General features: G+C 36.7%; 1 protein-coding gene across 8 annotated transcripts in view; it reads left to right on the top strand.

Annotated features, from left to right (window-relative positions):
* mtd (TLD domain-containing protein mustard) overlaps positions 1-12,814 on the top strand; it is a 306,573-nt gene that overhangs the window by 70,305 nt on the left and 223,454 nt on the right. For 3 of the 8 annotated variants that reach the window (XM_069125545.1, XM_069125550.1, XM_069125544.1), the window contains exon 2: positions 5,232-5,589. The exons of 2 other annotated variants lie outside the window; for them this stretch is intronic. In XM_069125545.1, the coding sequence (XP_068981646.1) occupies positions 5,432-5,589 (158 nt within the window). In that variant the 5' untranslated portion in view covers positions 5,232-5,431. Of the gene's footprint in view, positions 1-3,831; positions 3,956-5,231; positions 5,590-12,814 lie in introns of those variants that run through there. 3 more of the 8 variants (XM_069125548.1, XM_069125547.1, XM_069125546.1) reach the window with 2 other exon arrangements.

Raw genomic sequence — 12,814 nt, 5'->3', positions numbered from 1 at the left:
TGTACGTATTGATGTAACAGAAATTAAACGCATGCATAAAGTGATCAAAAACTTCGGTCGAAGCCAAACGATACATTACGCGAACTAAATTTGATAATATTTGACGAAAAGGTAGGGAATAAGACAAAATATTATTTCGATGTTGAATTCTAATGTTGTTGAAATTATGTTTGATGAAGTTACGTTTGATGAAATTTGAATTTTTAAATTGATGAACATAAGAATGATGAATTTTTATATTCCATACAACATTTCCAAAATATAGATCGTTATAATGCGGGTCCCGATACTTTGTATAAAACTTTGTCGGTTACCTTTGGATATTTGTCGTTTAGCTTTGAAAGGCTTGCGCCTCTAGACGAAATTCAATATAAACTTAAATTAACAAGCCATTCTCATTTTCAACTAGGTCGTGTTAACGCGCAAAAGCTTACTATTAGAAAACGATGCGTAAGCAACTGCTACGAAAAAGTTGCAAATCTACGTTCGTCGAACGAAAATCATAAATCTATCGTGTGGTTCATTTCTCTATCGCCGCAATAAAATAAAAAAAAAAAAAAAGAAAAAACACGAATGAAAATCGATTTATTAAATGGCTTTCCTGTAATCTCCAGTTCCTCGTTTCTCGTCGAAATATTCTCGCGATATTTCAACAATGCAGACACGTTCGATTTTTACGTCGCTCTCTTTTAAACATTTTATGTAATGTTTGTTATTTGCAAGCACGCATTGTGTCGGAAACGTTGTCCGTCTTCCATTGTTCTTTTATTTAAGTAGTAAACATTTATAATTTGGTTATTAGCCGAGTCGACCAACGATCCCGGCGACAGTGGTCGTTTTTGCGCAATTGAAATCGTATGTTGCAACCTTGAAAGGCGCGTGCCACTCGAGAAACGTAATGAAATTTAACTGAGGTTGTTAAGGTCGATTCTATCGGTCTTATCGCTGTCGCTACCAGTTGCTGTCTATCATGAGCCTTTGCACACTTTTCTTTCGCGTTTCGTTGCAGACAAGAATGGCCATAGAATTTTTTTAAATTTTCTTTCTCCGACGTAACAACTTATCGACTGATCTACGCCCTTCTCTATACACTCGTTTAACGCTAAAAATAATTCTATCCAAGTTTTACATATAAATGTTCCGCAATGTATAAAGATTACTGGAAACGTGAATCGAACAATAATTTTCCTTCGAAGTATAGATCGAAGCAGTGAAAATTATTCGAATCTAAAAGATCTGATTTTAACGCACTTTCATCGTTTGAATATCTGTTCGAAAAATACACGTTTCGCAGATCTCATTGTTCGAGTGTGTCATTATTTGAATATCCCACTGCTCGAACCTTCCATTATTCTAGGGTAACATTCTTCAAATGGTCCCACTATCAAAATGTTTGTAATTGAATAATTTAACACACAGAACGAAGTTCGACTCAATTTAATGTGCTAATGAGAAATTGAAAATGCGTCGTATTTGTGTCACACCTTATCGTTTGCTATTGTCATTGACATTCTTCCTACGGTATATTGTAGAATGGTCATTGTAGAGAAAAATGGCTACGTCTGTTTGACAATTCTTTTATTTGAACGATTACGTACCAACCAAGTTTTACGATTAATAAGAAAATTCTTACTCGTCTTTGTCTTCGACTAAATCAATTTCCATAATGAGATCAAATTAGACGACTCCTTGAAACGATTAATAAAAACTTGCTAAGAGAAGCAACCTGCTGTAATCTACAAATTCAAACAAAGTTACGCAAGAAAAGGAAGAACTGATCCGACTGTTCTCTATCAATCTTACCATAGAGAGCGTGATAAATGCGCTTGGAAGTTAGCACGAGAATGCTTCACGTCAATTCCTTTCGATCGCCACTCGATACGTCTGCGAGTTCAATACGAAGCAGCAGCTTTATTTCCCGTTAGAAGTCGGCGAACGAATAAAGTTCCATCCGAACGTACACGACGTTATCGCGGTGCTCTTTCTCCTTTCGGTGAATCGGAAGGATCGAGGCTCTTTTCTGTCGTATGAATTTCACCGCCTCTCAAACACTCACGGATCGTTTAATTCCTTAGCCGTGGTGTATTTGAAATTAATTTACTTCGAAGGTTAATTTTTTAATCGATGAGGATATACGTTAAAAGCTGAAGATATAACAAATACAAACACGTAGATTGATACAAAAAAGAAAAAGTAAATACAAGATACGGGAGAATAACACGTATAAGCGGACGTGCGGCGATATCTTATGAGAAGATCAGAAGAAAATAAAGTTTTTTTTTATTATTTAATTTGTACTTTACAATTTGTCTAGCTGGACATTTGGTAAATTTCTCTAGCTTAATTACTAAATAACATGTGGGTGGCTACCCCCAGCGGGATACTATCTTCGAGTTTGACTATTTTATTTCTTTAGTGAGGTCAGTGAGGTGTTTTCTTTTTAGTTTTCTTTTTATGAGAGTTTTACTCGCTTCAGCAGCCAGCTGGTTTGGATTTGTTGCTGTTCTTTCCTTGTATTTTTCTGCGTACCTGCCAATTCCTTCAGGAAAATAAAGTAGAACACAACTTTGTCATACGACATTCTTGAGAAGATCAAGTCTGAAAATTTGTCGATTACATTAGCCTGATTATCGACCGGATGATGAATACAATTCGGTATACATAAATTAATAATAACAATCGGCAGAGCGTTATTCCGGATGCAAAAATAAGTGAAAAACGTGAAAAGGAATTTGTCTGTTTGAAACTTAATTTTCAAGAAAATAGAGTTTGAACGTGTTTAGTGAGAAGTTGGTCTGGTACATGCGCGTGTTCAACAGTCAGATTTATTTTCCAACAAAACGTCTCGTGAACGAAGTTTATTCTACGTCTTCGACTTATTTCCGCACGTAGAGTAACCTTCTGTCGATTATTTACTCCTATTCAGTTCTGAATTAGCCGTGTTCAAATATACAATTGACAAAATTTTCAAACCCGATTTTGTCGAAAACGACGCCTCAGATGAAACAATTTTTTCTATATCTCCTTATTTTTTCCTAAAAAATCGATGTTCGCTATGTCCACTTGTACACCTTATCTAATCTCCTATACAGAGTGGTTGGTAACTGGTGGTACAAGCGGAAGGGGGTGATTCTATGCGAAAAAGAAGTCGAAAATATAGAAAAAAAATTTTTCGTTTGAGGCTTTGTTTTCGAGAAAATCGACTTTGAATTTTCGCTCGGTACGCGTGCACTTTATCACGTCTCGTTTTAACGGATCTCACTGTAGATCGTTGTCTCGATGGAAAAATTAAAAAAAAAAAAAGGAATACAAAAAAAATGTTTATTCTATATTTTCGACTTTTTTCGCGTAGAATCACCCCCTTTCCGCTTGTACCACCAGTTGCCAACCACCCTGTATCTTAAATCTCTCTTTACAGAAAAATACATTTTTGAGTATAAAGTACGTTATGCTGTAATTTTTACGCAAATTCCTATTTGCGCTATATTTGAAATATTCCACTCTATTGACTCAATTAATTCTTCTAATTCTTCTACGATATTTATATTATCTATAATACTAATTCTAATTTATCAGGTAGAATATTTATAGAAATTATTTGCCCAAAGAAAGCGTAATTGCATGTTAATTGCTTCTTCTCTAATCAAGTAAACTTTCGACGATAATTGTCGTCGATCTATGTAGCTTACAGGAAAAAATATGCACTTGACGAATCTATTGTATAATAGACCAAAGAACTTTGGTCGTCGATCTTCTTAGCGTTCGGTCGCGCGAGTCGCGAGCGAATTGAATCATCCGTTCGGTCGTACTTGTTATTTAACGAGCCTCAACAAGTCGTTGACGTGACTGAAAAATCGGTCTGGATCGTAGTAAGCATTCGGGCCGAGCTGCTGAAACCATCTGTCATCGAGCCCTCCGCGCCAGTGTTTCCATCCGGAAGATATCTGTGCCTCCGGTAATTGTTTAAAGCGTTATTTAAAAAATATTTCCTTTCGCAGGATAATTTATATACAACGATCAAGATTTTTGACTGCTGACGAAAGTGAAAATTGTCCGTGAAAGACTTTTGGAGAAGCGAAGTGTCTTTGATACATAGATAACGATAAACGTAGGTTTTCTAAATAATTACGATCCTTCTCTTCGTTCGCAAAATCAAAATTATTTGTTTCGTTATCTTCCGCTTCGTTAGTTAACGCGTGTGAAATATAATTTAGCAATTGTGAAAATATGTCAGATACAGATATTATACGATTCGTGCCTTCCCTGCAATTCTGCGTGTCTAACCTAATCGATAGCCTCGTACAAACCTACCAAACCGTCATCGATCGCAGATGTCGCGTTAACTTTCTACGCTGTCACGTCTATAACTTTGAAGTTACGTACCTACAGTGACTATGAAAAGTTTCTGTCCAGCCTATATACCATTTAACCATATATCGACTATACTGAGAGTATACTAAAACTATATTATTTCGACAACTACCACACGTCTATATCTACGTTGTACAAGTCATATCGTACCACAGCACTGTCACGAAATATTTTATTTAATCGTTCATTAATACATCTAACCCCTTTGAGACCTGTTTATCAATCCTTTAAGCTGGCTTTACGCTTGTCCAGTCGTTGGATCGACCGATTGCATGGCAATGGTTTGATTGGAAATCTGAAAGTTTCTTTCGGATTCGTCGAAAGTGATAGGCTTTAGTGGCAATGAATTCGCGCGGAAAACCGACTACTGCACTGTACTACGCTTCAGCCAGCACTGGGCATCATTGAGCCGTCCAGACGATTCCAGCAACGCTGTGTAACGTTGTGTTGGCGATGGTGGGGCTAAACATTGGATTGAAAAAGTAGACTTTCGATCCGGTAGTTTGGTCGGATTACTTGCTGGAACGAAAACGCTGTACTGGAATGAAAACACCGTAGTGGTACGTTGTCTCGATTGTACCAATTACAATCCAGCACCGGATCTTGCTGTAATGCTACTGGACCAACGTAAAGCCAGCTTCGTGCTCCTTGCGAATTAACTGCAAAAAATTCAAAATTCAACTGAAAATTCAATTCTCCCTGAAGAGAAGGACGAAGCAGGTGTATTTCCAATCGATTCCAAAATTCCCAGCGTTCCAGCTAAAATTATTTTGCATCGTTGATGGATATTTTCGGATGTTCCGTGTATAGTCTCATTCGCTTGTGTTTAAAGCAGTCTATCATGGGAAAATATTTCGCAGAATAGAAACATTATTCGGCGACTGGTTGGGCAGAAAGCGGCGGACGTTCGACTCGTCCAGTGATTCCTCGTGCTCGCGAGTGCCTCGATGATGCTCGCTCGACACGCGACCTAGAGACAGTTGCAGCGGATCGAGCGAGTCGCGAACTGTTGTGCGAGTGTCAGATCGACACACTTGGTGGATCGGCGTAAGCAAGAAGAATGGCGTTGTTCTCCGGCGGCGGTGGCGGTAGTGGCGGAAGTGGTCCGCCGCCGATCAAGTCGAAGGAACCGGCCAGCCCTTCGCTTTCCTCTAGACCAAGGCAACGAAGCCTCAAGGACCGCCTCAGGGAAGGTATCACCGGGAAATTCAATTGGCAGTGAGTACCCTCGATGATTCTTCGCTTTGAGTCCCTTTTTTCTACCACAGAGCGTAGAGTTTAGAATCGAAACATTTGGAATGATCAATTTCTTGCATACGCTATCGTCTGTAAATCGTGGGACATTTAAAATTAGTAGAATTACATTTAGCATAGATGTAAGGGAAGATTTTTTCATTATAAAATGATATTGATATCGTGGAACGTCAGTTGTCGGACCATAATTCGTTTGGGAAGGTTGTTCGAAAATTGAAACCATTTTCCTATAAGAGTTAACGTAAATGATCGCTAGTTTATTTATACTTTCATAACAGTTTTCAATGCATCAAGTCGGATAGAGTAACAATAGAGACGCGTGAAATCTTACGCGAATGGAATACACACACGTAGTAAACGAACAGCTTTGTTTTTACTAAGAAGAGTTCCTTTCTGTAGAGACACTGGGTATTAACGGTATCACACATTAATTGTTTTGGATACGAAATACGAACCTCCATTCTCATATTTCGACGTGACTTCTCTTTATTTGTGGTTTTTATTTAGCTCATTTTTCTGTTTGTTTGTCTGGGTGGAATTTTGTAAGCGAATTTTCATCCATTTCCCGACCAGCTGAAAAGCTGATGTTGAAACGCATGCTCGTTCTCAGTGCAATAGTATTTTTCGAAACTGATAATATTTTTTTATTGGAAATAATTGTCTGGTTAGCCGAAGTGAAATTTGACAAAATATTATTTGATAAAATATTTGTATATCGTGGGATGACAGTTAAAAGAAGAAAAAAGTAGAAAATAAAATATATAAATAAAAGAAAATTTCTTCAGTGGTTTCCGTTTAAAAATGTGCCGCTAAAAGGAAGAATATAATTTTCTCAATCAGGCGTTATTAAGTGACAAATATCAAAGTTATCAAAATATAGAAATGAAAATAAAAACGTGACTGGCTCGTATTAGTCTAATTACAAAGTTCCCAGAATTTTTACGCTTTCAAAGACTGCTTTCATTTGACTGACAATTTCAGTCAAATATTATTCTATTTTTTACTTCGTAATCGTTAGAAAATTATCTTGCTTGCGTTCATTGGAAATTTTTTGTATCCAAAAGGTTCATTCAAGAGAACAGAGGAGATGTTAACCGGATGGCCTCGCAAGGTTAATGCAATGAGCCCGCTAGCTCTTTATTTTTAGTAATATGAGTTCAACAATTGAGTAATACCCTATTATACGTGATTACCGCGTGTGCTCAATCTATATAGATTTCCCTGTATAATATTATTACATTCAATTACTTAATGATACCTGATCGAGGAAATTATGCTCTTCTTCTTGCTACATCTTTAAATAAAAACCATTTAAAAATATCTTTTTTATTTTCACTTTCGTCGTAGCTCTAACTACTTTTCTATTCGATTTGCCACCGTCGTTATCTTTCGTCGGCCAAATAGCCATTTCATTAATTAACGATAACGTATGAAAAAGTATAGAACGACGAAGAAAATTAAGGAAAGGCACTGGAAATTCGAACAGAAGTCTGCACTGAACAGAAACTGCGACGTAACTGATACTCCGCCACCAGAGTGGAGCACATGATTGCCTGTTCGAAAATGCAGATTCTCTTCGGAAACCGATCCGTTCTTTCTTTCTTTTTTATTTTTCTTTTTTTCTCTTCCTTCCAGAAAACACGTGAAGAACCGATTTGTTCGAGACGAAAGTCGTTCGATAAGCGAAGTTCCACTGTACTCGTTAACCGGCTATATTATAAGAGAAACTAATTTACATACGCATGGTACGTTCTCAAGTTTGCCTCGTAAATCTACTTTACGTTACGACAGTTTCTTTTTCATACATATTACGATGGTGTTTGGAAGTTACGTTTTCCGAAGCGTAGACGCGTTCCTTTATCTTCCATCACTTGGATATTTATAGAGTTGATTCCATCAGATCAGAACGACGAAAAAAAGTTGGTGTACAAACGTGCCGTTGGAACTTTACCTACGTCGCACGAACGTCAAATAAATAACGTAAAATGGTATTTTACCCTGGAAGCTCCACGTATTTTCCGACACCCTGTACATGTGTATTTGCGGAAATCTTACAACTTTATCATTAGAACTACCGATAGTTAACATGAAGATATTTCTATCAAAAAAAAAGTCAAAATGACTGGTCTTTGAAAAATACGTAATAATAGAATATTTTTATATTTATTGATTTATTACTTTCTTACAGAAGGAATTCCATGTTCTTGGTATTATTAATCCATTTGGGATCCTTAAACGAGAGTTGACAAATTTATTAAATTGTCGAACCAGTCAATTTGACTGGTGTGGTAATTCTAATATTATATACTTTAACTGATAATCTTGCTGGTATGGCATTAAAATAATACAGTGATCAGGTAGAGTCAGGAAATGGGATGAAAGGTGACGTATGAACTACCATTACAGAATCCAATATCGCTCGCTTTAATTATTCGCGGCAATAATTCAAGCGTTATCTTCGAGCCAGTGTTTCTCAGTACGCAGCGTAATCAGTAGATGGCAGTCGGTGTTAGTGTGGCTGGTTCTCGAACGATTCTCCGGACATTGTGGTGTCGGGAGGCTTCTTGAGAACCCGGCGAACGAGTAGAAGAATTATCAGTCGCTTTCCTCTCGTTATGTGCGATACCGAAGAAAGGGTTAAAGTAGGGTACGAGAATCTATGGTTTTCAGACAGATGAATAAAAATGCGTTCGACCCTTAAATGCATAATTTTGTTAGATAGAAACAGAAAGAAATAATTTTGCCGGATAGAAACAGAGTATAAAATGGATGGTAGAGAGTACGTTATTACTTTAATCTTCTTACGAATTTTTAACGCTTCTCTTTGATGCTCGATGAGTTTCATTTACTCGTAATAAAGTAATAATAGAGTTGAATTATAAGAAGAAATGATACTTGGAAATACAGCCTGCGTAAGTCGATCTATACACGCTAATTCGTATTGAGATGAAAGAAGACGCGACGAACAAAAGAGGGAGATAACGATGCGAAAGAGGGAAATAATGATTTGTAGCTCATTGCGATCCTTTGTCGGTGATAATAATAATCCTTTGTCATCGTTGTTTGTATCCAGCGTGTTACTTAAACACGTGATTAATCGCAAAGAAACAAAAGTTTATCTCTGAAAATAATTACTTTCGGATCTGTTTATATACCGATTACGAGTCTGTTTTTATTCTCCTCGATGTGTACTACGAGTCCTTAAGGTCTTGTTAACTACTGATTTGTTAATAATCTGTTTAAGTTTACGAGAAGAATTTTCATTTCTTTTCTTTTCCTTTCTGCTTTTTTTTTTTTTTTTAATCCATTGAAAGCTACGAAATTCCTTTACTGAAAATAGAAAACGAGACGAGGAATAATATTTAAGTATACGTGTAAATATACATAATGCAAATACCATCGTCGAAGTTTATCAAGAAGCTAATACGCAGTTCGTTAGAAAATATCGCGCGAGTATCGGCTATTTCGCGAAAGGAAAATGGGGAAGGAAATTCTTTAGCAACAGCCTGAAAGTTTGCTTGGTGAATTAGCAGCCGTTCACAAACTAGTAGCAGAGTAACATTTCGCGAATAGTAACAAGCACTGGCTGGTTTGCTAGCGTCGATACGCTAATTAGCTGGCGGTTCATCGATTTGCCATTAGCAGCGGCGGTCACAATGCGTCAACCGCTTCTAAATCGATCTATTAAATTATGACGCGATCGGTAGATCGGCCGCTTATACACGAGAAATTTATCGTTATCGAGGAAAGATTGCCTGGCTTATTACGAAACGAGACCTTTCTGTTCCGTCTCCAATGAGATTATTCATCGTTTACATGTAATTGCCACGATTCACTTTTTTCATCGCGAATATGGCATTTTGTGGACGAAGGAATTTCAATTAATTTATGCAAAGTGCCTGGCGAACGTAAACTCTGCCAACATCCACTTAGCAGTAATTAGAGTAAGATTTCGTTGGAGGATGGTAAAAATACTGTTTGAAATGGTATTTTAAAAATTGTTTTTTCTGTACAAACTTCTATATTTACTTATCAATTTAGAATTTAGAACGAAAACGAGGATTTAGAATTTGGTATTTTATTTTCATTGTTTATTCCGATATATTGGTTTATTCTAATAGGATGATTTTATATTTAACAAACTGAAGTTACGTTTACTGATAAATGTTAAGCAATCGCTTCAAACCAATTTGATAAAGATTTCATTGCAAGGATGGTAAAAATACTGTTTGAAATAGTATTTTAAAAATTGTTTTTTCTGCACAAACTTCTATATTTACTTATCAATTTAGAATTTAGAACGAAAACGAGGATTTAGAATGTGGTATTTTATTTTGATTGTTTATTCCGATATATTGGTTTATTCTAATAGGATGATTTTATATTTAACAAACTGAAGTTACGTTTACTGATAAATGTTAAGCAATCGCTTTAAACCAATTTGATAAAGATTTCATTGCAAGGATGGTAAAAATACTGTTTGAAATAGTATTTTAAAAATTGTTTTTTTCTGTACAAACTTCTATATTTACTTATCAATTTAGAATTTAGAACGAAAACGAGGATGTAGAATTTGGTATTATATTTTCATTGTTTATTCCGATAGATTGGTTTATTCTAATACGATGGTTTTATATTTAAACAAACTGAAGTTACGTTTATTAGCAAAAGTTAAGAAACAACGATCGCTTAAAAATCATTGTACATTTTTTTTATCGTTTGAGATACATTGGAATTTATAACACCATAAAGAGATTAGGTGTCCATACACGAACATACAATAAGTTTAAACGTTAAATATCTAAAACGAGCAGTGATGGTGCGAGGTTGCTTTTTCACGTAATGGATCTGATCCGCTAATACAGATAAAATAAATAAAGTAAATAAAATAAAATAAACTATAGACAGTTTCTTATATGGCGATATTTTACAAATTCATATGTTGCTACGTGTAAGCGTGAAAATGTGAACAGAGTGACCATTGCGATACGAGAATAACCCGAAACGAATTCTTCTAAACCTAAATTGACTAAGAAATTTATTCCGGGGCAAAATGTTAATACAATGAAATGATCGAGTCAATCTCGTGACTTGAACCCAATTGAACATTCGTGGAATTACGTTACATATCAATTGGGATGTCAATGTTTTACAAATAAAAGCGAGTTGATAGTAAAAATTATATAAAAAAATATAGTGCGAAATATCGACAGCGTATTGCGTTCGATTAATTGAATCAATGCCACGCAGATGACGTGCGATCATCGAATCCAAGAGTTAGCCAACGTCTTATTACATTATTTTTTATTTAGGTTTTGTTAAAAATAGTAAGATAATTCCACTAAAGTTTGTTCCTCAACTTTTCTCACAAAGTTCCATTCGATTCGTCCGAGTCAATATCAAACGTGAATCTTATACGAGTATAATCGAAAAAAAGCATATTGTAATTTCAAATATGGACACTTATCTCCTTATGTTATTTTTAGTTTCATCCGATGTATCTGAGAAGATAAAAAATACCTGTACAATAATCTCCAAACGATCATAGTGTTTCTCTCACTTTTGTCATTAGGTGTATATGCTCTACGCTCTGGCAATAGATCTTTGTCTCCTAAAACACTATACACACTTGTCGATATAATGTAATTTAACGCGAAGGTTCAACACTCTGGTTACTTCCATACGAAAGGAAACTATGTTAACGACCGAAGATTATCGCACTTAAACGTTACATTAATTCTGTCAATCGTGGCAACGATAGCTGCTAACGATCCTAAAATCATCTCTTTTACAAACAACGCTCATGCAACATCCATCATAGTCATCGCGATGCTTCCTCCCTTAATTAAGGCACGACGAACGACGTTTTAATCCAGCGATGAACACCACTGACCCATCATGTTGGTTTACAAGCTGTTGGAAACTTCAAACAGTTGTACTAGCCGGTCGGTTAACTCGACTAATCCGCGTAAGATCGGATCGGGCCAAATTTGGCCGAAGCCATCATTATGATTAATCACGATTCCGAATAACCAGCCAAGGCGATTACCCATCGACGTAACATCAGATGTTCATTCATTGCCACCACTTTTTACGCTCTTTTCCATAAAGTGAAAGAGAAAGTTATTAAACAGCCGTCACCTATATAGCAGTTATTGACCCGGCCGCCTCGAAACTCGTTTCTTCGTACGACCCTGACTCTTCTGGGCTGTAAATCGCCGCCAGAATCGGGCCAGTTTCGTTTCCACGACCGTATATCATCTGTTTTGCTCGACTTCTGTCGGCTGCGTTTTCTTTTCTCCTTCCTTTCATTTTTTATCGTTCCCGATTTGCATATTACGCTACACACGGCCATAAATATTTGGACACTCGGTGCAATTCCATTTAAAGGTTGACGTTTTTATATTCTATATATGTAGAATATATATAAATTTATAAATATATATATTATATATTATATAAAATAATCATATAAAACATATATATATATATATTAAATATGTCGGAGATGAAAGGACATCGGAGCCTTCCCTTTGGGACTTCGGGAAAATCCCTTAACACCGTAATCTAGATTCTATCATAGGCGTAATTAAACAATTGTCGTCATTAGATCCGATTGTATTTGTTCGAGATTTGTGATAATGAGCTTGGGCTCGAGGCGCCAACCAGTCGCCGGACGTAGCCGCGGTCACGAGATGAACGCTTTGTCTGGCAGAGGCATGGAGTAATTCTATAGCTTTCCTTAAAAAGGAAATAGTTGTAACACTCGACAGTAAACATTCCAACGGTCTCTGTCCCGTAGCTTGCCACTTGCAGACCCTATTCTTCAAGTAAGATGATTGCCAGATGTCGATGCGTTTCCACAGTAGACGTGCAGCTTTCCCTCGAGGGCGGCTAGCATCTTTTTCTAACCACCAACATGGAAATTGACCAATTAACAGCAACGTCAATTTCCCTCACCTTCTGAGCGAAGGCCTCTTCTAATCCGAAGGCCTCGACGAATCCGATGATCTCGTGTCCTTAGACACACCCCATCATAGTTTTCCGTGCAGCATCATCGCGACGGAAAGTCATTCTCTCGTGAGGTCGTATTAGCGAGTTACTTAATGTTTGTACGCTCGGTGGATATTCCACGTTTTAACAAAGAGTCCGACTTAGATTTTGTCAGCATGTTCATCTATCATCCCGT

The sequence above is a fragment of the Bombus flavifrons genome, chromosome 13 (assembly GCF_040668555.2).
Source record: "Bombus flavifrons isolate JBK064 chromosome 13, iyBomFlav1_principal, whole genome shotgun sequence".
NCBI lineage: Eukaryota > Metazoa > Arthropoda > Insecta > Hymenoptera > Apidae > Bombus > Bombus flavifrons.
This window is presented reverse-complemented; position numbering and strand designations above follow the sequence as displayed.